The sequence below is a fragment of the Nerophis ophidion genome, linkage group LG21, assembly GCF_033978795.1.
Source record: "Nerophis ophidion isolate RoL-2023_Sa linkage group LG21, RoL_Noph_v1.0, whole genome shotgun sequence".
NCBI lineage: Eukaryota > Metazoa > Chordata > Actinopteri > Syngnathiformes > Syngnathidae > Nerophis > Nerophis ophidion.
In genome coordinates, this window is record NC_084631.1 from 44,509,081 (window position 1) to 44,536,083 (window position 27,003).

Sequence of the window (27,003 nt, forward strand, 5' to 3'; positions counted from 1 at the left end):
TACCTTAGCTAAAGCTAAATATTACTCAAATCTCATCCACCGTAATAAAAACGATCCTAAATTTTTGTTTAGTACGGTAGCATCGCTAACCCAACAAGGGACTCCTTCCAGTAGCTCAACCCACTCAGCTGATGACTTTATGCAATTCTTTAGTAAGAAAATTGAAGTCATTAGAAAGGAGATTAAAGACAATGCGTCCCAGCTACAACGGGGTTCTATTAACACTGACACGATTGTATATACGGCGGATACTGCCCTCCAAAATACTTTCTCTCGTTTTGAGGAAATAACATTAGAGGAATTGTTACAACGTGTAAATGGAATAAAACAGACAACATGTTTACTTGACCCTCTTCCTGGGAAACTGATCAAGGAGCTCTTTGTATTATTAGGTCCATCAGTGCTAAATATTATAAACTTATCACTCTCCTCGGGCACTGTTCCCCTAGCATTCAAAAAAGCGGTTATTCATCCTCTTCTTAAAAGACCTAACCTCGATCCTGACCTCATGGTAAACTACCGACCGGTGTCTCACCTTCCCTTTATTTCAAAAATCCTTGAAAAAATTGTTGCGGAGCAGTTAAATGAACACTTAGCGTCTAACAATCTATGTGAAACCTTTCAATCCGGTTTCAGGGCAAATCACTCCACGGAGACAGCCCTCGCAAAAATGACTAAATATCTATTGCTAACGATGGATTCTGATGCGTCATCTATGTTGCTGCTCCTCGATCTTAGCGCTGCTTTCGATACCGTCGATCATAATATTTTATTAGAACGTATCAAAACACGAATTGGTATGTCAGACTTAGCCCTGTCTTGGTTTAACTCTTATCTTACTGATAGGATGCAGTGTGTCTCCCATAACAATGTGACCTCGGACTACGTTAAGGTAACGTGTGGAGTTCCCCAGGGTTCGGTCCTTGGCCCTGCACTCTTCAGCATCTACATGCTGCCGCTAGGTGACATCATACGCAAATACGGTATTAGCTTTCACTGTTATGCTGATGACACCCAACTCTACATGCCCCTAAAGCTGACCAACACGCCGGATTGTAGTCAGCTGGAGGCGTGTCTTAATGAAATTAAACAATGGATGTCCGCTAACTTTTTGCAACTCAACGCCAAAAAAACGGAAATGCTGATTATCGGTCCTGCTAGACACCGAACTCTATTTAATAATACAACTCTAACATTTGACAACCAAACAATTAAACAAGGCGACACGGTAAAGAATCTGGGTGTTATCTTCGACCCAACTCTCTCCTTTGAGGCACACATTAAAAGCGTTACTAAAACGGCCTTCTTTCATCTCCGTAATATCGCTAAAATTCGCTCCATTCTGTCCACTAAAGACGCTGAGATCATTATCCATGCGTTTGTTACGTCTCGCCTCGACTACTGTAACGTATTATTTTCGGGTCTCCCCATGTCTAGCATTAAAAGATTACAGTTGGTACAAAATGCGGCTGCTAGACTTTTGACAAGAACAAGAAAGTTTGATCACATTACGCCTGTACTGTATATACCTTTATATACATATATACATACATATATACCTATACTGGCTCACCTGCACTGGCTTCCTGTGCACTTAAGATGTGACTTTAAGGTTTTACTACTTACGTATAAAATACTACACGGTCTAGCTCCATCTTATCTTGCCGATTGTATTGTACCATATGTCCCGGCAAGAAATCTGCGTTCAAAGGACTCCGGCTTATTAGTGATTCCCAAAGCCCAAAAAAAGTCTACGGGCTATAGAGCATTTTCCGTTCGGGCTCCAGTACTCTGGAATGCCCTCCCGGTAACAGTTCGCGATGCCACCTCAGTAGAAGCATTTAAGTCTCACCTTAAAACTCATTTGTATACTCTAGCCTTTAAATAGACTCCCTTTTTAGACCAGTTGATCTGCCGTTTCTTTTATTTTTCTTCTATGTCACACTCTCCCGTGTGGAGGGGGTCCGGTCCGATCCGGTGGCCATGTACTGCTTGCCTGTTTATCGGCTGGGGACATCTCTGCGCTGCTGGTCCGCCTACGCTTGGGATGGTTTCCTGCTGGCTCCGCTGTGAACGGGACTCTCGCTGCTGTCTTGGATCCTCCTTGGACTGGACTCTCGCGACTGTGTTGTATCCATTGTGGATTGAACTTTCACAGTATCATGTTAGACCCGCTCGACATCCATTGCTTTCCTCCTCTCCAAGGTTCTCATAGTCATCATTGTCACCGACGTCCCACTGGGTGTGAGTTTTCCTTGCCCTTATGTGGGCCTACCGAGGATGTCGTAGTGGTTTGTGCAGCCCCTTTGAGACACTAGTGATTTAGGGCTATATAAGTAAACATTGATTGATTGATTGATTGAGTGATGCCTTCAGGGGTAGGGAACCTATGGCTCGCGAGCCAGATGTGGCTCTTTTGATGACTGCACCTGGCTCTCAGATAAATCTTAGCTGACGTTGTTTAAGGCGATAAGTAATAAATAAATCCGCTGGAAATCACAGTGTTATAAATAACCCTTGATGCCATCTACGCAGTTTTGGGAGACTTTTTTGCTGTTCTTCTTCTGTTCGATGTAGCTTTCTGTGCAGAATTCCGCAAATTCTTCTTCAGCCGTCCTCAAAGCATCCATTTGCACGGTCGCGTCATTTTCAAAAAAAATCTCGTCTTGCGATATGCAAATTGCTTGCGCACATTGGAAATGACGTATCATTTGCAAAGTGCGCGAGGTTCGTGAAATGTTTACAACAACTACCAATATCCTCATCCACGTATCTTTCATCCTTGCTCAAATGAATGGGGAAATTGTCGCTTTCTCGGTCTTAATCGCTCTTACTGCTGGTGGCTCCCATTAAAAACAATGTGAAGATGTGTGGAGCCCTACAACTCGTGACGTCACGCGCACATACTTCCGGTGCAGGCAAGGCTTTTCTATTAGCGACCAAAAGTTGCGAATGTTATCGTCAATGTCCTCCACTAAATAATTTCAGCAAGAATATGGCAATATCACAAAATGATCAAGTATGACACATAGAATGGACCTGCTATTACCCATTTGAATAAGAAAATATCATTTCAGTAGGCCTTTAAAAATAAGAATTGAAAGCTAACAGCCAAGCTAGCAGCAACTAGCTAGCCGTCCTCACCTGTAAGTTCCACCAGTGAGTGCCCACAAAGTTGGAATAATGTCCCAGCTGGAGCGTGACGACCTCCCGACACAGGCTGCCCATGGCGGCGGGGAGAAGACAGACACAGAGGCTGCTATGTTACACGCGGAGAAGACTTCATTTTACACACGAGCGACATCTTTCCGGCATGACAACACCAAACAACGACGGGCGCCGCCTTTACTGAGACCTTCTCTGATTGGCTGAGGGAGAAGAGTGGATGGATATGATTGGATGGTGTAATGACGTAAGACATAGTTAGGTTGCACTGCGCCTTCGTCTCACATGTGGTGACCCTGCTTAATATTATATTATTTCTTTGAATTCAAAAACATAATCACAATTATTTTTATGTTTAATTTTTTTAGATATATTAAATTACATATTTTTTTAGTCTTGGTTTGAATCATTATTGATTAAGTTATGGCACCAAAACCTTGTTGACAACAACATAGTAATCTTATTAAATATTCTCCTTTTTTCCATTTTGACAGAAAAAAATACATGCAATTGCATATATTTTAAATTTTAATATCTAGTCATGCAACAAATATATTATCATTCAATGTTATTTTTGTTTTTTTTCATTTTTTGCAAATACTTAAATATCTTACAATTTTAAAGCAGGTTATCCATGAAATTGTACTGACAAAAGATTTCAAGGTAAAATTCTGGCAGTTTTTCACTGTCAAATGTACGTTAGTTTTTTACTACATATTACTGGAAATTGAAAAAGAGTACCGCTGTTTTTTTTTACAATAAAATTCTGGCAACTGGGCTGCCAGTAAAGAAAAAAATGTGTTACTATGGAGGTAATGTGTGTCTTTATCACGAAAGCTTAATGTAACACTTTTTTTTTTTGCTTTTAAATTTTGTGAATAATTTTTTTGGGGGCATCAAATCATACAATTGTATTGAAATAAAACTTTAGCAAATCGATGTGTTCCCAAATTCGGTGTTTAAAAATCAGCGTATAACAATTCAGTGTATAAAAATGCAGTGTGTAAAAATACAGTGGAGGGAAAAAATAATGTGTGTAAAAAAATCAGTGTTTAAAAATACAGTGTATAAAAATTCAGTGTAAAAAAAATTGTGTGTAAAAATACAGTGCAAAAAATTCAGTGTGTAAAAATACAGTGTAAAAAAATTCAGTATAAAAAAAATCAGTGTTTAAAAATTCAGTGTGTAAAAAAATCAGTGTTTAAAAGATCAGTGTGCAAAAATTTTGTGTGTAAAAAAAATCACTGTGTAGAAATTCTGTGTATAAAAAATCAGTGTGTAAAAATACAGTGTAAAAACATTCAATGTATAAAAAAATCAGTATTCAAAAATATATTGTATAAAAATTCAGTGTAAAAAATACAGTGTATAGAAATAAAGCAAAAAAAATCAGTGTATAAAAATTCAGTGCGTGAAAATTCAATGTGTAAAAATACAGTGTAAAAAATTTAAATGTGTAAAAACTCAGTGTGTAATAATAGATTATAAAACATTTCAGCGTATAAAAAAAATCAGTGTGTAAAAATACATTGTAAAAATACAGTGTAAAATAATTCAGTGTGTAAAAACATAAGTGTATAAAAATACAGTGTAAAGAATGCAGTGGATAAAAAATCACTGTTTGAAAATTCAGTGTGTAAAAATTCAGTGTTTGAAAATTCAGTTTGTAAAAATACAGTGTAAAAAAAATCAGTGGATAAAACATCACTGTTTGGAAATTTAGTGTGTAAAAATTCAGTGTAAAAAAAGATTCACTGTATAAAAAAATCTGTGTTTAAAAAATCAGTGTGTAAAAATACAGTGTAACAAACAATGCAAATAAATTAAGTGTATATAAATACAGTGTGTAAAAATTCACTGTATGAAAAAATCAGTCTTTAATAATACAGTGTAAAAAAATTCACTGTATAAAAAAATCAGTGTTTAAAATTTCAGTGTATAAAAATACAGTGTACAATAATTTACTGTATAAAAAAATCAGTGTTTGAAAATTCAGTTTGTAAAAATACAGTATAAAAAAAATCAGTGGATAAAACATCACTGTTTGGAAATTTAGTGTGTAAAAATTCAGTGTAAAAAAGATTCACTGTATAAAAAAATCAGTGTTTAAAAAATCAGTGTGTAAAAATTCAGTGTATAAAATACAGTGTAAAATAATTTCCTGTATAAAAAAATCAGTGTTTGAAAATTCAGTGTGTAAAAAAGGTTTTGTAATAAAGACACAAATTAACCTCCATACAGTAGTTTTTCCATGTACAATAACAAACCATGAAAAAACTAGCCATAGATTTTACGGTAAAAGGGGCGGTTAAAAAAACCCGTAAAAAACAGTATCATTTGCAGTAAGCATGACAAATTTTACGGTAAAATCCTGGCGACTAAGCAGCCGTTTTTCTAGCGTACAATATATACAGATTAAAAACGTAATAATAAAATGCGATAAGCCAAATAAATTCTACGGTTGACTTATTTTATTGTGTGTGATAGACTCCTTCAAACTCGTTTGGAAGATCCATCTTTATTTGTCCACCAAGTGTTTTACATATTGTCACTGATCATGGAGACAAATGGCAGAAACCAGCCCCTGAGCTCCTCCACCTTCTCCAGCAGGGTGGAGCGCAGGTTGTCAGACGTCTTCTCGTAGCCTTCCTGGATGTCCTGGCTGGTGCTCAGGATCTGCTCCTTCATGCTCTCCACCTGCGACGCCAGCAGGTCCTTCAGGGTGTGGACCTTGTCCTGGGCCTTGTCGCTCACCTGAGTCACATATGGGAGCAGGCGCTCTCTCAAGTCCTCCATGTGGTCCGTGGCCCGACTCTGAAGCTTCTCCACGTAGGTGGCGACGCGCCTGAGAGGAGGACAAGACGCTTTATTTATTCACAAAAGCAGTGAAGTTGGCACGTTGTGTAAATGGAAAATAAAAACACAATACAATGATTTGCTGATCCTTTTTTTAACTTATTTTCAATTAAATAGAGCGCAAAGGCAAGATATTTAACCTTCAAACTGGAAAAGTTTGTTATTTTTTGGCAAATATTAGCTCGTTTGGAATTTGATGTTTCAAAAAAGCTGGCCCAGGTGGCAAAAAAGACTGAGAAAGTTGAGGAATGCTCATCAAACGCTTATTTGCGACATCCCACAGGTGGACAGGCTATTTGTTGGGGCGGCATAGCTCGGTTGGTAGAGTGGCCGTGCCAGCAACGTGAGGGTTGCAGGTTCGATTCCCGCTTCCGCCAACCTAGTCACTGCCGTTGTGTCCTTGGGCAAGACACTTTACCCACCTGCTCCCAGTGCCACCCACACTGCTTTAAATGTAACTTAGATATTGGGTTTCACTATGTAAAGCGCTTTGAGTCACTAGAGAAAAGCGCTATATAAATATAATTCACACTCACACTATTTGGGAACAGGTGGGTGCCATTATTGGGTATAAAAAGCAGCAAATGCTCAGTCATTCACAAACAAGGACGGGCCGAGGGTCACCACTTTGTCAACAAATGCGTGAGCAGTTTGTCCAACAACAACATTTATCAACCAGATATTGCAAGGAATGTAGGGATTTCAACATCTACGGTCCGTAATATCATCAAACGGTTCAGAAAATGCACCTAAGCCACGATTTTACGGACCTTCGAGCCCTCAGGCGGTACTGCATCAAAAAGCGACATCGGTGTGTAAAGGATATCACCACATGGGCTCGGGAACACTTCGGAAAACCACTTTCAGTAACTTCAGTTGGTCGCTACATCTGTAAGTGCAAGTGAAAACTCTACTATGCAAAGTCAAAGCCCTTTATCAACCAGCTATTGCAAGGAATGTAGGGATTTCAACATCTAAAGTCCGTAATATCACAACAAGGTTCAGAGAATGTGGAGAGATCACTGCACCTAAGCCATGATTTTACGGACCTTCGAGCCCTCAGGCGGTACTGCATCAAAAAGCGACATCGGTGTGTAAAGGATATCACCACGTGGGCTCGGGAACACTTCGGAAAACCACTTTCAGTAACTACAGTTGGTCGCTACATCTGTAAGTGCAAGTTAAAACTCTACTATGCAAAGTCAAAGCCCTTTATCAACCAGCTATTGCAAGGAATGTAGGGATTTCAACATCTAAAGTCCGTAATATCATCACAAGGTTCAGAGAATGTGGAGAAATCACTGCACCTAAGCCATGATTTTACGGACCTTCGAGCCCTCAGGCGGTACTGCATCAAAAAGCGACATCGGTGTGTAAAGGGTATCACCACGTGGGCTCGGGAACACTTCGGAAAACCATTTCACTAACTACAGTTGGTCGCTACATCAGTAAGTGCAAGTTAAAACTCTACCATGCAAAGTCAAAGCCCTTTATTTTTAGACCAGTTGATCTGCCGCTTCTTTTCTTTTTTCTCCTATGTCCCCCCCCCTCCCTTGTGGAGGGGGTCCGGTCCGATGACCATGGATGAAGTACTGGCTGTCTAGAGTCGAGACCCAGGATGGACCGCTCGCCTGTGTATCGGTTGGGGACATCTCTACGCTGCTGATCCGCCTCCGCTTGAGATGGTTTCCTGTGGACGGGACTCTCGCTGCTGTCTTGGATTCGCTTTGAACTGAACTCTCGCGGCTGTGTTGGAGCCACTATGGATTGAACTTTCACAGTATCATGTTAGACCCGCTTTCGGTCCCCTAGAGGGGGGGGGGTTGCCCACATCTGAGGTCCTCTCCAAGGTTTCTCATAGTCAGCATTGTCACTGGCGTCCCACTGGATGTGAATTCTCCCTGCCCACTGGGTGTGAGTTTTCCTTGCCCTTTTGTGGGTTCTTCCGAGGATGTTGTAGTCGTAATGATTTGTGCAGTCCTTTGAGACATTTGTGATTTGGGGCTATATAAATAAACATTGATTGATTTATGGATTTATCAACAACACCCAGAAACGCTGCCAGCTTCCATCACCGACTTGTGATTAGTAAATACTTGTTAAATAAAACCTCTGCCTTGTTTGTAAATAATATTTAGGCCTTATACGCTATTATATTTTAATGTTATTCATTATGGTGGTACTTGGAACGACAAGAGTTTTCTGAGGTGGTGAAAGATGTTTGAGAACCACTGTTATAGAGACATTATTATTGTAAGAGGAAGCAGGGAGAGGAAGGAGGACCAGACTCCCCTCCAGACGACCTTTTCTTCGAACTGTTCTGGGACCGAGGGCCAGGGCTGTTTACGACCTCTTCTTTGAACTGTTTTGTAATCAAAGCCGATGGCTGTTTACGACCCCCCCCCCCCCCCCCCCTTAGAAAAAGCTGTTGCCATGAAATCAGGGAAAGTCCAAATAAAAGAGGAGGTGGTGAGACTGTACAAAGAGTACAGTCCAGACGTCTCTCCTCAATTGAGCCAAATTTAACTTTGTCTCCGTCTAATTCTTTGCTTCTTGTCTTGTTTAATAGACGTCACCAATGTTTGAACCCGACGGAAGGACTCACGTTTTGATCTCCATGGTGTTCTTGCTGAGGCGTTTGTTCATCTTGCGGGTGTAAGCGCCGACGTTCTGTCTGACGTTGTCGGCGCTCTGCTTCATCAAGGTGTTCAGCTCGGCGGCGTACACGTCCATCTGATCCCTGGCCATCACCACGTTGTCGTAGATGTGCTCGCCCAGACCTCGCAGCTCACCGCTCAGGCGCTTGGCGGTGACCTCGGTGTACGGGGCCAGCTTGCTCTCCAGGCTGTCCCTGTAGGCGTCCAGCTCGGCCATGCTGTCCTGGATCAGGGTGCTGAAGGAAGTAGCAGACACTAGGAATTCATATATATATATATATATATATATATATATATATATATATACATGTATATATGTATATATACATGTATATATATATATATGTATATATATATATATATATATGTATATATATATATATATATATATATATATATATACACATATATATATACATACATATATATGTATATACACATATATATGTATGTATATATAAAAAAAAAAATATATATATATATATACATATGTCACTTGATATTGTCACATATTACAAACAAATTATGTGTGTACAAACAAATCCTTATGTTTGAGTGTTAGATTAAATAAAATTAAATATTGACTTAATTAAATGTATTTTAACTTGATAACATGTATTTTAATTTAGTTGAATTAAACCTGCTTAAATTTAATTTAACTTTTGTTTTTAGTTATCTTCAAATGTGAGTTTTGTATTTGTAACGACGCCTAAAAGAATTGAATTAAATGTAATTCAATAAAATGTGATTCAATTTAATAAAATAAAATGACATTTATTTTAATTTTATTTAATTAAACTTAATTACATTGAATTTAACTTTTATGGTTGGTATGTGTCTCCAAACGTGAGTTTTGTGTTTGTAGCGATGCCAAAATAAAATGTAGCTAAATGTAATTTAATTCAATTTAACAAAATCTACTTTATTTTAATTTATTCAATTACATTTAATCAAATTTAATGTAACTTAAAAATTTTTTATTCATCTCCAAATGTGAGTTTTGTATTTGTAGCGACGCCAAAAAGAATTAAACAAATGTAATTCAATTCAATTTAATAAAATCAAATTAAATTTATTTTAATTTAATTGTATTAAATTTATATACATTTAATTTAACTTTTTTTTTTATGTATCTCCAAATGTGAGTTTTGTATTTGTTACGAAGCCCAAACAATTATAAAATTTAATTAAAAAAAAATTCAATACAATGTACTTTATTTTAATTAAATTAAAGTTAATTACATTTAATTGAACTTTTATGGTTTTTATGAATCTCCAAATGTGAGTTTTTTATTTGTTACGAAGCCCCAAAAAAATTAAATTAAATTAAATTAAAAAAAAAGTACTTGATTTTAATTTAATTTAATTACATTTAATTACATTTGATGTAGCTTTAATTGTTTTTATGTATCTCCAAATATGAATTATATATTTATAACAAAGCCATAAAAAAATGTTATTATAATTAATTTTTTTTAACATAATTTTTCACAGCGTACATGATGTCATAGTTTTACAACCAACAATTTAACTTTTATGGTTTTTATGTATCTCTAAATGTAAGTTTTGTATTTGTAACAAATCACCCCCCCCCCAAAAAAATTAATTAAATTATATGTTATTAAGTTTAATTACATCAAATTTAATTGTATTAAATTTTATTAAATTTAATAAAATGTACTTTAGTTTTATTTAATTTAGTTAAACTTAATTACATTTAATGTAAATTTTATTGTTTTTATGTATCTCCAAGAGAGTTATACATTTGCAACGAAGCCATAAAAAATTTCAGTATATATATATATTTTTTTTTTAACATACTTTTTCACAGTGTACATGATGTCATATTTTTACAACCTACAATTTAACTTTTATGGTTTTTATGTATCTCTAAATGTAAGTTTTGTATTTGTAACAAATCACCCCAACCCCCAGAAAATGAATAAAATTAAATGGTATTAAGTTTAATTACATTAAATTTAATTTTAGTAAATGTTATTAAATTTAATAAAATTTACTTTATTTCAATTTAATTTAGTTAAACTTAATTACATTTAATGTAACTTTTATTGTTTTTATGTATCTCCAAGAGAGTTATATATTTGCAACGAAGCCATAAAAAATTTCAGTATAATTTTTTTTTTTTTTACATAATTTTTCACCGTGTACATACTGTCATATTTTTACAACCTACAATTTAACTTTTCCGATTGTAGCTGAGATAGGCGCCAGCGCCCCCCGCGACCCCGAAAGGGAATAAGCGGTAGAAAATGGATGGATGGATGGATGGTTTTTATGTATCTCTAAATGTGAGTTTTGTATTTGTAACAAATCACCCCAACCCCCAAAAATGAATAAAATTAAATGGTATTAAGTTTAATTACATTAAATTTAATTTTAGTAAATTTTAGTACATTTAATAAAATGTACTTTATTTTAATTTAATTTAGTTAAACTTAATTACATTTAATGTAACTTTTATTAGAGAGTTTTATATTTGCAATAAAAAATTTCAGTATAATTTTTTTTTTTTTTTTTACATAATTTTTCACAGTGTACATGATGTCATTTTTTACAACCAACAATTTAACTTTTATGGTTTTTATGTATCTCTAAATGTGAGTTTTGTATTTTTAATAAAGCCCCCCCCCCAAAAAAAATATAAATAATTTAAATGTTATTAAATTTAATTACATTGTATTACATTTTATTACAGTTAATTAAATGTACTTTATTTTAATTGAATTGAATTAAAGTTAATTACATTTAATTTAACTTTTATGGTTTTTATGTACCTCCAAATGGGAGTTTTGTATTTGTTACGAAGCCCCCCCCCAAAATTAAATAAGATTAAATGTAATATATTAAATTCAACAAAATGTCCATCCATCCATCCATCTTCTTCCGCTTATCCGAGGTCGGGTCGCGGGGGCAACAGCCCAAACAAAACGTACACTATTTTAATATAATGAAATTATATTTAATTCAATTTAATGTAGCTCTTATTGTTTTTCTGTATCTCCAAATGTGAGTTACATATTTGTAACGAAGCCATAAAAAAATTTCAGTATATATTTATATATATATATTTTTTTTAACATACTGTCATATTCTTACGACCTATTTTCCATACAACTTGTCTTCATTGGGGTCCTTTTTCTGTATCACCTCATGAGATTGGGTAGCTATCTGGTGCATATACCAATATTACCATATTAGGACGTGTATTTAAAACAGTAGTTAGGTCTCCCACACTTAGATAGTCTAATATACCAATATTACCATATTAGGATGTGTATTTAAAACAGTAGTTAGGTCTCCCACACTTAGATAGTCTAATATACCAATATTACCATATTAGGATGTGTATTTAAAACAGTAGTTAGGTCTCCCACACTTAGATAGTCTAATATACCAATATTACCATATTAGGACGTGTATTTAAAACAGTAGTTAGGTCTCCCACACTTAGATAGTCTAATATACCAATATTACCACATTAGGACGTGTATTTAAAACAGTAGTTAGGTCTCCCACACTTAGATAGTCTAATATACCAATATTACCATATTAGAATGTGTATATAAAACAGTAGTTAGGTCTCCCACACTTAGATAGTCTAATATACCAATATTACCATATTAGGACGTGTATTTAAAACAGTAGTTAGGTCTCCCACACTTAGATAGTCTAACATACCAATATTACCATATTAGGACGTGTATTTAAAACAGTAGTTAGGTCTCCCACACTTAGATAGTCTAATATACCAATATTACCATATTAGGACGTGTATTTAAAACAGTAGTTAGGTCTCCCACACTTAGATAGTCTAATATACCAATATTACCATATTAGGATGTGTATTTAAAACAGTAGTTAGGTCTCCCACACTTAGATAGTCTAATATACCATTAATACCATATTAGGATGTGTATTTAAAACAGTAGTTAGGTCTCCCACACTTAGATAGTCTGATCTACCAATATTACCATATTAGGATGTGTATTTAAAACAGTAGTTAGGTCTCCCACACTTAGATAGTCTGATCTACCAATATTACCATATTAGGATGTGTATTTAAAACAGTAGTTAGGTCTCCCACACTTAGATAGTCCAACCTGATCACAAGTAGGAAGGCAAGCAAACTCACTCCAGTTCTCTTTTTATCTGCGAGCTCTTGATGTTTTGCACCATCTGGTCGGCCTTCTCGTTCAGCGCCGTCATGTATTTCTTGAAGTTCTCCACCGCCGCCTCCCACGGTTCAGTCAAGTCATCCTGGATGAAGCTCCTGGCCTGGCAGCCTAGACCGGGATGAGACTCTTAAATCCCTGGACAGGCGGCCCACACCTGAGCGAGGAACTCACCTGAGAAGAGCGCCAGGGCGAGGATGACGGCGAAGACCCTCATGTTGAGACGAGAAACCTGCAATGGGAGCACAAAAAAGGCGTGATGGTACGGCGTCGACCTCCGTGACAAAGAAGCGTGCGTCCTACCCGGCGACTGATGGCTCGGCGAGGCTGACTGAGCGCGGCGGACGTGTGTTTTTATACGGCTCAGCGCCCGGTGACGTCCGAAGTTCGAAGCGCGTTGTCAACTTTTATTGCCGTGTGGGTTATTTTGGCGCCACGTTGCACGCGGGGTCAAGGGGTCACCACTTGGAAGTGTGATAATGGCTGTCAGCACCTTGACTATGTGAGGTTTTCTACACAATGGGGCGGGGGGGTCAAAGGTCAGGCGCTGGATCCGTCCAATAAGACGGCGGGCTAATTGAGACTTTGACCTCACAGGTGTCGCTTGTTGATGTTGCGCAACACCAATAAAACAAAAGGATCAGTAGGTCAGGATAAAGTGTCAACAAAAGTCACAATAAGAAGATAGAGTACCTCCAAAAAAGGGGGGCCAGCGGGGGATGACCCCCCTTCCCCCCACGGACCCTTTAAAAAAGGGGGGCCGGCAGGATTCATTTTTAATTTTGTAGTTTTTTTAAGATGTCTGCCATATTAGTTGTAGTCTTTTAGACCAGTGGTCCCCAACCTTTTTGTATCCGCGGACCGGTCAACGCTTAATAATTTGTCCCGCGGCCCCGGGGGGGTGTCCTTTTTTTTTCTTTTCTTGTTTGTCATGAAAAAGGGAGATTTTTGTGGTTGGTGCACTATTTGTAAGTGTATATTGTGTTTTTTATGTTGATTTAAAAAACAAATAAATAAATAATTTTTTTTTTTTTTATAAATCATTTTTCTGCGGCCCGGTACCAATCGGGCCACCGCGGCCCGGTGGTTGGGGACCACTGTTTTAGACCAGTTCCTTTGGTACCAGGCTGCAGTATAATTTTTTAAAATATTTTTATTAAATTTTTTTTATTAAATCAACATAAAAAAACACGAGATACACTTACAATTAGTGCACCAATCCCAAAAAAAACCTCCCTTGACCAGTCCGCAGCTACAAAAAGGTTGGGGACCACTGCTTTAGACTACAACAAAGATGGCGGAGAACTACAAGTTGTAATACCCTTTTGAACCTGTTGGAATCATAAATCATTATGACTTAAGGACTACAAACAAGATGGCGGATAGCATTTGAAAAAAGCTATATGTTGTAATACCCTTTTGAACCTGTTGGAATCATAAATCATTATTACTAAGGACTACAAACAAGATGGCGGATAGCATTTTAAAAAAGCTACACGTTGTAATACCCTTTTGAACCTGTTGGAATCATAAATCATTATGACTTAAGGACTACAAACAAGATGGTGGATAGCATTTTAAAAAAGCTACACGTTGTAATACCCTTTTGAACCTGTTGGAATAATAAATCATTATGATTTACGGACTACATCCAAGATGGCGGACAAAATGACAAAATTTACATGGCGGCCGGATATGAAGTATACTTCCTGTTTCCGGTTTAGGCCATGCCCACTTCCTGGGGTCATGAATTAAGTCAACTAAAAAAAATAAAATAAAATAAAAACTACAACCAAGATAGCGGACAGGTGAAAAAAATAAAATTAAAAGAGCGGCCGGTTATGATGTGTACTTTTTGTTTCCGGTTTAGGCCACACCCACTTCCTGGGGTCATGAATTAAGCCCCCCTCAAACAAACAAAAAAGAACTACAACCAAGATGGCGGACAGGTAAAAAAATATATACTAAATTAAAATGGCGGCCGGATATGATGTATACTTTTTGTTTCCAGTTTAGGCCACGCCCACTTCCTGGGGTCATGACTAAAGGCCGCAAAACAAAACAAAAAACCGAGATTGTCCCTCTGTTCACACACTTTTGTGCTCCTCGCACGGAAAACGAAAGTTGACCTGAACGCACGCATTCGTCCACTCTTGCTTCGTCTCGTTCCTGACACCTCTCCTCACCATCCAAACCACAAAAAAAAAAAAGATACTATTTGTGTGTGGACCTGCAAAGATAAGAACACATTCTGTTTTGTCCTTGAACAGAAGAAAGGGGGAATTATACTTGACTGTACCAGAGTGTGTATCTCCAGGGTCATTACTCAGGTTACTCTTATTTTGTTTTATCAAGAAAAACACATTTTGTATTACATTTAGAGCCAAGTGAGGTTGCATTCAGGAACCCCCGGAAGTTTGAGTACCGCCAAGCAAGTCATCCCTAATTGTTTTTAGTTCAAACCGAGTATGCTCCGCCCCTCATATTTTGGTGTTTCCTGACTAAAAGTTGCAGTGGAGGGACAACACAGATGCAATGAAAAGATTTATTGTTTCAAAGTGTCACCGGGTGTTGTTGATACGTCCGTGTGATGATGAGGATGACGGTGTTATTGTGTCAGCTTGGTGAAGGAATTCCAGAGAGCAACCAGCTTCTCCTTCAAGTTCTGAGTGTCCACGTCCATCTTGGCCCTCAGCTCCTCCCCGTAGGGAAGAATCCTCTCCTGGAACTTCTGGCTGTTCTCCGTCAGCTGTTGGTGGAAGTCTTGAAGCAGAGGCGTCACGTTCTTCTGGAACTCCTCCAGGCTGGTCTCCATCTTCTGCTTCAGTTCTTCCCCGTAAGGAAGCATCTTGGTCTGCAGCTTGTCCGCCTGCTCGTCCAGGTGGACCTTCAGCTCCTGGCTTTTCCTCAGCACGGCGGCCTTCAGGGCTCCCGAGTCCAAAGTCCGGGCGTAGGAGGAGGCCTCCTTCTTCAGCTCCTCCACCTGCTGCCGCACGTGCGTCGCCACCTCGTCGGCGTACGGACGCAGGTCGGCGCTGGCGGCCGCCAAGTCCTCCTGCAGGCGGACCTTCAGCTGCTCGGCTTGCACCAAGAAGCAGGAGGTGAAGTCCTGGCTGAGCTGGGACTGCAGAGTCTGGGTGAACTTGCCGACCTCGCCTGTGCTCTCGGAGATGAGGGTGCTGAGGGGAGAAGTGGCAAGTCAGCGTCCTCTACAGTGGACATGTGTGTCCTCTACAGTGGACATGTGTGTGTGTGTGTGTGTGTCCTCTACAGTGGACATATGTGTGTCCTCTACAGTGGACATGTGTGTGTGAGTGTGTCCTCTACAGTGGACATGTGTGTGTGTGTCCTCTACAGTGGACATGTGTGTGTGAGTGTGTCCTCTACAGTGGACATGTGTGTGTGTGTCCTCTACAGTGGACATGTGTGTGTGAGTGTGTCCTCTACAGTGGACATGTGTGTGTGAGTGTGTCCTCTACAGTGGACATGTGTGTGTGTGTCCTCTACAGTGGACATATGTGTGTCCTCTACAGTGGACATGTGTGTGTGTGTCCTCTACAGTGGACATGTGTGTGTGTGTCCTCTACAGTGGACATGTGTGTGTGTGTCCTCTACAGTGGACATGTGTGTGTGAGTGTGTCCTCTACAGTGGACATGTGTGTGTGAGTGTGTCCTCTACAGTGGACATGTGTGTGTGTGTCCTCTACAGTGGACATATGTGTGTCCTCTACAGTGGACATGTGTGTGTGTGTCCTCTACAGTGGACATGTGTGTGTGTGTGTGTGTCCTCTACAGTGGACATGTGTGTGTGTGTCCTCTACAGTGGACATATGTGTGTCCTCTACAGTGGACATGTGTGTGTGTGTCCTCTACAGTGGACATGTGTGTGTCCTCTACAGTGGACATGTGTGTGTGTGTGTGTGTGTGTGTGTGTCCTCTACAGTGGACGTGTGTGTGTGTGAGTCCTCTACAGTGGACATGTGTGTGTGTGTGTGTGTGTGTGTGTGTGTGTGTGTGTGTGTGTGTGTGTGTCCTCTACAGTGGACATGTGTGAGTGTGTCATCTACAGTGGACATGTGTGTGTGTCCTCTACAGTGGACATGTGTGTGTGTGTGTGTCCTCTACAGTGGACACGTGTGTGTGTGTGTCCTCTACAGTGGACGTGTGTGCGTGTCCTCTACAGTGGACATGTGTGTGTGTGTCTTCTACAGTGGACATGTGTGTGTGTGTCTTCTACAGTGGACATGTGTGTGTGTGTCCTCTACAGTGGACATGTGTGTGTGTGTGTCCTCTACAGTGGACATGTGTGTGTGTGTCCTCTACAGTGGACATGTGTGTGTGTGTGTGTCCTCTACAGTGGACATGTGTGTTTGTGTCCTCTACAGTGGACATGTGTGTTTGTGTCCTCTACAGTGGACATGTGTGTGTGTGTCCTCTACAGTGGACATGTGTGTTTGTGTCCTCTACAGTGGACATGTGTGTTTGTGTCCTCTACAGTGGACATGTGTGTGTGTGTCCTCTACAGTGGACATGTGTGTGTGTGTGTCCTCTACAGTGGACATGTGTGTTTGTGTCCTCTACAGTGGACATGTGTGTGTGTGTCCTCTACAGTGGACATGTGTGTGTGTGTGTCCTCTACAGTGGACATGTGTGTGTGTGTCCTCTACAGTGGACATGTGTGTGTGTGTGTGTCCTCTACAGTGGACATGTGTGTTTGTGTCCTCTACAGTAGACATATGTGTGTGTGTCTTAAAAGTAGACTTCACCAGTTCATTTTGTGGCATTGTGTTATTCTTACTTCAACTTAACTAAATTAATGTCAACTTTGTTAAAAAAAAAACATCTGAACTGTGTGACTAAAAATGTTCATCATTGCTTTTACACAAACTTTTACAGTATTTTACTGTGAATTATGTTTACAGTATCTGGTATTTTACAGTTATTTACAATAAAGTTACACTATTATGTCATTTCACTGTTGTGATTTTACAGTTAATTACAATAGTTACATTATATGATGTAATTTTACAGTTAATTACAATAGTCACACTACATAATATAATTTTACAATTGTGACTTTACAGTTAATTATAATAAAGTTACACTATGATGTCATTTCACTGTTGTGATTTTACAGTTAATTATGATAGTTACACTATTTGATGTCATTTCAATGTTGTGATTTTACAGTTAATTACAATAAAGTTACACTACATGATGTAATTTTACAGTTAATTACAATGAAGTTACACAATATGTAATTTCACTCTTGTGTTTTTACAGTTAATTACAATAGTTACACTATATGATATCATTTCACAATTGTGATCTTACAGTTAATTATAATAAAGTTACACTATAATGTCATTTCACTCTTGTGATATTACAGTTAATTACCATAAAGTTACACTACATGATGTAAGTTTACAGTTAATTACAATAAAGTTACACTGTATGATTTAATTTCACTGTTGTGATTTTACAGTTAATTACCATAAAGTTACATTATATGATGTAATGTCACTGTTGTGATTTTACAGTTAAATATAGTAAAGTTACACTTCATGTAATTTCACAATTGTATTTTACAGTTAATTATAATAAAGGTACACTATATGATGTAATTTCACTCTTGTGATTTTACAGTTAATTATTATAAAGTTAAACTTTATGCTGTAAGGTGACTATTGTGAGTTTAAAGTTATTTATAATAAAGTTACACTATATGATGTAATTTCACTCTTGTGATTTTACAGTTAATTATTATAAAGTTAAACTTTATGCTGTAAGGTGACTATTGTGAGTTTAAAGTTATTTATAATAAAGTTACACTATATGATGTAATTTCACTCTTGTGATTTTACAGTTAATTATTATAAAGTTAAACTTTATGCTGTAAGGTGACTATTGTGAGTTTAAAGTTATTTATAATAAAGTTACACTATATGATGTAATTTCACTCTTGTGATTTTACAGTTAATTATTATAAAGTTAAACTTTATGCTGTAAGGTGACTATTGTGAGTTTAAAGTTATTTATAATAAAGTTACACTATATGATGTAATTTCACTCTTGTGATTTTACAGTTAATTATTATAAAGTTAAACTTTATGCTGTAAGGTGACTATTGTGAGTTTAAAGTTATTTATAATAAAGTTACACTATATGATGTAATTTCACTCGTGATTTTACAGTTAATTATTATAAAGTTAAACTTTATGCTGTAAGGTGACTATTGTGAGTTTAAAGTTATTTATAATAAAGTTACACTATATGATGTAATTTCACTCTTGTGATTTTACAGTTAATTATTATAAAGTTAAACTTTATGCTGTAAGGTGACTATTGTGAGTTTAAAGTTATTTATAATAAAGTTACACTATATGATGTAATTTCACTCTTGTGATTTTACAGTTAATTATTATAAAGTTAAACTTTATGCTGTAAGGTGACTATTGTGAGTTTAAAGTTATTTATAATAAAGTTACACTATATGATGTAATTTCACTCTTGTGATTTTACAGTTAATTATTATAAAGTTAAACTTTATGCTGTAAGGTGACTATTGTGAGTTTAAAGTTATTTATAATAAAGTTACACTATATGATGTAATTTCACTCTTGTGATTTTACAGTTAATTATTATAAAGTTAAACTTTATGCTGTAAGGTGACTATTGTGAGTTTAAAGTTATTTATAATAAAGTTACACTATATGATGTAATTTCACCCTTGGGATTTTACATTTAATTATAATAAAGTTACACTATATGCTGTAAGGAGACTATTGTGATTTTACAGTTATTTATAATAAAGCTACAACTATATGCTGTGATGTGACAGTTACTTGCAGTGTTTAAATGCAGAATGACAAATGTCCACTGCAGTGGACGTCCTTACTTGACTTCCTTCCCGAGCTCAGACTGCCTGATGAGCTTCAAGGTGTCCTCAGCAGTCGCGGTTGCCTTGGCGACGTAGTCCCAGAAAGCTTCCTTCACCACGTCCACCTGCGTCCCGGCACGCTTGTGCGGCACGACGTTGCCATGGCAAACTGCACACGGGCAAAGACGCTCGTTTAGCGGGAAAACGGTGCAAAAAATCCGCAGGTGGTTTGTAAACAAGTTGACTGCGCACGCCCGGACTCTGTTGGCGCACACGTAGACTTTGTTGTTGCACGCCGGGATTTTATTTGCGCAAATGCAAACATAGACTCTGTGCACAAGTGGACTCTGTTTCCATACGCCTGGACTTTGTATCGCAACCATGGACTCTCAATGCACAAAAGTTGACTACCGTATTTCCTTGAATTGCCGCCGGGGTGCTAATTATTTTAAAACCTCTTCTCACTCCTGTGCTTACCAAAGGCATGCGGTAAATTTAGGCCTGCGCTTATAAATTTGAGTGTGATGTAAGGATACGATCATGAAAAGCACATTTAATAAAAAAAACGTTACTATGCTCTTACCTTTACTTATAAATGAAGTCCATGCGCAGCTCCTTCTGATCAAAAGCATCAATAACTTGTTTATAGAAGTCTTCCTTATCTTTCTTCAGTTTTAAAAGTCTCTCTGTCTCAATGGAGATCTTCCTTTATTACCTCCTACTTCCATTGAAAGTCCAGTTTAGAAAACTGTTTTATTTTAGATATGTAATCCTCCATGTTAAAAGTGCAAGCGAGAGGAAAAAATAAAGGATGGCTGCTTGTTGTCACTTCTTCTGCAGCCGAGTAGTCGCAAGAAGGATCACTAGCGCCCTCTACCACCAGGAGGCGGGAGTCATTTAATGACTCATATTTGACACACGCAGCTACGTTATATTAATAAAACATAGCTGCTTACTGTTCTTTTTAGCATATTCAATAGCTTGGACCTTAAATCCTACTGAATAGCTCTTAATCCTCTTTCCTTCATGCAATTTCAAATGATTGAAATCTGCCTCCTCCATTTTGAAAATGATGACAGGTGAAGTGTCACTCGTGACGTGACGAGTTTGACCCGGTGGAAATTCTAGGCATATGCTAATTATTTGGCGAAACGAGTTTGACCAGGCAGAAATTCTACACATGCGCTAATAAAAATAATATTTTGCAAAACGAGTTTGACCCGGCGTTAATCCTGAGCTGGCGGTAATGCTAAACATTCGCTAATTATTTTGCGATACAGGTTTGACCCGGCAGTAATTCTAAACAGGCGCATATTGCATACCCGGCGACAATTCAAGGAAATATGGTATGTTTGTGCGCACATTTGATTGTGAGAAAGAGATATTTTTTAAGTGTTCTTTTTGAATCCGTAGTCATGTTTAAAGCAGCTAGTATGTTCCCATGTTTGTCTCCTCATGGCCTCCTTGCTTTTATCTCATATCTGCGAGTAAACTCTTTGTTTTGTCTTAAAGGGCTCCTGTTGGTCAGTTGAAAGAGCTGTTTTGGGCAGTTCCTTATCTGTTTTGATGAAGAAGAAGCAGCCGCGCTTCGTTCTAGGCTAGAGGGGCGGTTTTCGCTTTACATAAACTGACTCTTTTTGTTTGGATTCAGACATCTTCTTGCTGATGCTACGGTTGCATGGTAAGGGCTGGTCTCCTAAAGCTTTAGTAAAACTTGGCCATGTACTATTCGGTCTCGGTAGTCTTCTTTTACTCAACATATATGTCATCCAAAAGAACTTTGGATTGAGCAGTGAGGCTCCAGACGGATTGTTTTTTTTGTATTTTAGGTCCAATATGGCTCCGTCAACGTTTAGGGATGCCAACTGTACATTTCTCCAAGAGAAAAAAAAGTCTTAGTGTAGGAAAAGAAGCGTATAATAGAGGAATACATCAATGAACGTATTTTGGTGCTGTTTTGGCGCCATAAAATACGTGTTCTGGAGCGAAATGAAAGCTTTTTCTTACCAGACCAAAGAGCCAAAACCAGAACCAAGACCAGCTTCATGGCTGACGCTGCAAAATGAAAAAGCAAGATTTTTAAAAGTGACTTTTTAAAGCGCTAAATGATATTGCTAAACAGCAAGCGGTGTCTTACCTCTTGAAAGGGTTTCCGTCCAAAAGAATTGAGATGCTGTGTGTTTATAAGGACAATGTGAGGAGTAAAGTCCAGCTGCTTGTCACCTCGGGGGTTCCACATCACAATGAGGATGATGCAATCACTGATTGCTCATTCCATTCCTTCACAATGATACTTACGTGTCATTCACTCACCTGCATCGGGAAGCTTTTTACCACAGTATCGCTCACTTAGTTGAAAAAAAATAAATAAAGTATTCCATTTACACATCTAAAATATACAAAATGTGCTTAACTTGCCCCAGAAATATGTTCATTTATCAAATGTAATTCTTTATCAGCACATTTTCTTCCCTCCGCACAAAATAAAAGGTGTATTGACTGCGATTCAGAAGATTGACCATAAAAGCACTTCCTAAAATCAGATTATTATCATTAATACTGAAAACCTGCCAGAAAATAATATTAATTTTTCACATAAAGGGACAAGCGGTAGAAAATGGATTTATGTTAGTCATTATTGCATATGTATATTCTTTTTTTCCTAAAAAGAAAAAAACCATGACACTTTAGTTGCGTGGTCACTCAGTCCTGTTACCCAAACACGCTGAAAATATGAAATAATGGTCACATGGTTCACAGGAAGTTGCATCATTCACTTCCTCTGCAGGCCACGTGAAGTCGCTAATTAAGTTCACCCATTCATTTTTTGTATATTTTGACTATGACTGGGGGGTAGATTATTAATAACACTTTTATTTTTATATAATTCATGATATTTTGACAATGACTTCTGGGTAAGTTATTATTATTGCAGTTATTTTTATAATATTTTTGTATAATTCATGATATTTTGACAGTGACTAAATTATCATTACCAAAAACTATGTTTTTATTGTTATTTATTTATTTTTTACAAAGTTTTTTGTATAATCCATGATATTTTGACAATAACTGGAGGGTAAATTATTATTATTACTGGTGTTATTTGTACAATATTTTTGTATAATCCATGATATTTTGACAGTGACTGTGGTGTTAATTATTATTATTGCTGTTATTTTTATAATATTTTTGTAAATCCATGATATTTTGACAATGACTGGGGGTTAAATTATTCTTGCCTAAATTATTTTTTGGTTTTATTTAGAAAATATTTTTGTATATTACATCATATTTTGAAAATGACTGAGGGTTAAACTATTATTAGCAACATATTTTTGGGGTGTTATTTTTTACAATATATTTGTATATTCCATGACATTTTGACAATGATTGAGGGTTGAATTGTTATTACTGAAAATACTATGTTTTTGTTGTTATCTATTTGTATAATATTTTTGTATAATCCATGATATTTTGACAATGATTGTGGTGTAAATTATTATTATTGCTGTTATTTTTATAATATTTTTGTAAATCCACAATATTTTGACAATGACTGGGGGTTAAATTATTCTTGCCTAAATTATTTTTTGTTTTTATTTAGAAAATATTCTTACATTATATTTTGAAAATGACTGAGGGTTAAACTATTATTAGCAACATATTTTTAGGGTGTTATTTTTACAATATTTTTGTATATTCCATGACATTTTGACAATGATTGAGGGTTGAATTGTTATTACTGAAAATACTTTGTTTTTGTTGTTATTTATTTTTACAATATTTTTCTATATTCCATGATATTTTGAGAATGATTGTGGTGTAAATTATTATTACTGCTGTTATTTTATCATATTTTTGTATAATCTATGATATTTTAACAATAACTGGGGAGTAAATTATTTTTGCCTGAATTAATTCTTGGTTTTATTTAGAAAATAGTTTTGTCAATTACATGATACTTTGAAAATTACTTAGGGCTAAATTATTAATACCAAAATATTTTTAGGCGTTGTTTTTACAATATTTTTGTATATTCCAGGACATTTTGATAGTGATTGAGGGTTGAATTAATATTACCAAAAACTATGTTTTTGTTGTTATTTATTTATCTATTTTTACAATATTTTTGTATATTCCATGATATTTTGACAATAACTGGGAGGTAAATTATTCTTGCCTAAATTATTTTTTTGTTTTATTTAGAATTTTTTTTGTATATTACATAACATTTAGAAAATGACTTAGGTTAAATTATTATTACCAAAATATTTTTGGGCTGTTATTTTTTTTACAATATTTTTGTATATTCCATGATATTTTGACAATGATTGAGGGTTGAATTATCATCAACAAAAACTATGTTTTTGTTGTTATTTATTTATCTATTTGTACAATATTTTTGTATATTCCATGATATTTTGACAATGACTGGGGGGTAAATTATTATTACTGCTGTTATTATGTTAATATTTTAGTATAATCCATGATATTTTGACAATGACTGGGGGATAAATTATTCTTGCCTAAAATATTTTTTGGTTTTATTTAGAAAATATTTTTGTATATTCCATGATATTTTGAAAATGACTGAGGGTTAAACTATTACAAGCAACATATTTTTGGGGTGTTATTTTTTACAACATTTTTATTACAGTCCATGACATTTTGACAATGACTGAGGGTTAAATCATTAGTAACAAAATTAGTTTTACAATATATTTGTATATTCCATGACATTTTATCAATGATTGAGGGTTGAAATATTACTACCAAAAACTATGTTTTTGTTATTTATTTTAACAATATTTTTGTATATTCCATAATATTTTGAGAATGATTGAGGGTTGAATTATTATTACCAAAAACATATTTTTTTTGTTTTGTTTTTTTTAAACAATATTTTTGTATATTCCATGATATTTTGACAATGGCTGGGGGTTGTATTATTATAATCAAAAACCATGTTTTTGTTATTATTCATGTATTTATTTTTACAATATTTTTGTATCTTCCATGATATATTGACAATAATTGAGGGTTGAATCATTATTTTTTATAACAATGTTTTTTTTTGTTTTTTTTTTTTTAAATATTTTGTATATTCCATGATATTTTGACAATGACTGCTGGTTTAAAAGTACAAAATATTTTTTTACCTTTGAAATATTTGTGTTCTATCACTTTGCCAAATGTTAACATGCTTTTGGCATAATAATACGTGGCCATTTTTGCTGATTCTATGCTAAAAAGTAACTCCTATCAATTTCAATCATGTTACCTAAATGAGTCATCTCCAAAAATGTAAATAAAGTTGCCTGAGATGGACAAAAGTACATTTTTGCAAGTTCAAAATATGTATTATCAGATTTAGAATTCAAAAAAAAGATGAATGTAAGCAACAAGCTGGGTGGGATGACACTTCCTGTCTTTTTCTATTTACAGTGGCTTATGTTAGGGTCTTTTTAAAGATAGAATACACCCAGAGTTGAAAATAACATGCTTTATTTTTTACAATATATTGGCAAAGACTATTACGTGACAAACTACTGTAACATGATTTGAAAATATAAATACTTTACTTTTAATGGCACTTAATTCCCAATGAAATTACGACTTAGTTTTCAGAAATGAGCTTGAAAAAGATATATTTTGTCATTTTAAGTCAGCGCAGAGTACATAAATTATGTAATTTAGTATGTATATTAGTGAGGGTTTTTTTATGAACTAAGATTGTAGTTCTTTTTTATTTATCAAATGAGACTACGGAGGAAGCAAGAGACAGTAATAAAGGTCAGTTTAAGTCATGTGACACACAGTGATGAGAGAGACAAGATAAGAATGGACTAGATAACAAAGCCTGCTTCTGTTTCACTCTTACAAGTGAATGCATCATCTCTGCTGGGATAAGATTGCTGCAAACCCTTTCCAATTTATAAATATATATACACACATATCTATACACAAATACATCTACAGTAAATATACATACTGTATACATATATACACACATCTATATACATATATATAGATGTGTAAATAAATATACTTGTGTACATATATGCATGTATGATATATATATAAATATATATATACACACATGTACACATATATATACATACATATACATTTATGCATACATATACACATGTATTCATACATATACAGTACATGTATATATTCATATACACATATACTGTACTGTATATACATACATATGCATGTATATATACATATATACATGGATATATATACATATATACACACATTTATATGAATATATACATATACACATGTATATATACATACATAAACACATGTATATGTATGTATACATATATATATACACACACACACACATACATACATATATATATATATAAACATACACATATATATATACATACATATATATACACACATACATCATATATACACATACATTATATATACACACATACATACATATATAAACGTACATATATATATATACATACATATATATACACATACATATATATACACACATACATCATATATATACATACATACATATATAAACATAAACATATATACATACATACATGTATATATACACACATACATACACATACATATATATATTTACACATACACATATAATATATATACACATACATAATATATATACAGTATATATATATATATACACACACACATACATCATATATACACATACATACATACATATATAAACATACATATACATACATACATATATATACACATACATATATATACACACATACATCATATATATACATACATACATATATAAACATATATACATACATACATGTATATATACACACATACATATATATATTTACACATACACATATAATATATATACACATACATAATATATATATATATATATACATACACACACATACATCATATATATATACACATACATACATACATTTTATATATATATATACAAACACACATACATGCATATATATACACATACATATATAATATATTAACACATACATTATATATCTTGTGTGTGTATATATATATATATATGTATATTATGTATGTATGTGTATGTATATATATGTATATATATGTGTGTATATATGTATGTGTATATATATATATATATATATATATATGTGTGTGTGTGTGTGTGTGCGCGTGTGTGTGTCTTGAATATTGAAACATTTATGTAGTTTCTACAATTTCAAACTCTAATTCTACT

General features: G+C 35.3%; 3 protein-coding genes across 3 annotated transcripts in view; all 3 read right to left on the reverse strand.

Annotated features, from left to right (window-relative positions):
- The window catches only part of msto1 (misato mitochondrial distribution and morphology regulator 1), a 28,274-nt gene extending 24,925 nt beyond the window's left edge, over window positions 1-3,349 (reverse strand). The window contains exon 1 of the mRNA XM_061882726.1: window positions 3,145-3,349. Within this exon, the coding sequence (XP_061738710.1) occupies window positions 3,145-3,228 (84 nt within the window). The 5' untranslated portion in view covers window positions 3,229-3,349. The remainder of the gene's footprint in view (window positions 1-3,144) is intronic.
- Window positions 3,350-5,667: 2,318 nt separating this feature from the next.
- Window positions 5,668-13,340, reverse strand: apoea (apolipoprotein Ea). Its single transcript, XM_061881492.1, has 5 exons — window positions 13,175-13,340; window positions 13,046-13,103; window positions 12,832-12,982; window positions 8,627-8,914; window positions 5,668-6,010 (listed from the first exon to the last, which is right to left on the reverse strand). The coding sequence occupies exons 2-5, from the start codon at window positions 13,086-13,088 to the stop codon at window positions 5,704-5,706; spliced, it is 789 nt and encodes a 262-aa protein (XP_061737476.1). The 5' UTR covers window positions 13,089-13,103; window positions 13,175-13,340; the 3' UTR covers window positions 5,668-5,703.
- A 2,062-nt stretch (window positions 13,341-15,402) lies between these two features.
- apoa4a (apolipoprotein A-IV a) lies at window positions 15,403-21,924 on the reverse strand. The gene is made up of 3 exons (XM_061882729.1): window positions 21,759-21,924; window positions 19,770-19,920; window positions 15,403-16,050 (listed from the first exon to the last, which is right to left on the reverse strand). The coding sequence occupies exons 1-3, from the start codon at window positions 21,796-21,798 to the stop codon at window positions 15,480-15,482; spliced, it is 762 nt and encodes a 253-aa protein (XP_061738713.1). The 5' UTR covers window positions 21,799-21,924; the 3' UTR covers window positions 15,403-15,479.
- Window positions 21,925-27,003: the final 5,079 nt, after the last annotated feature.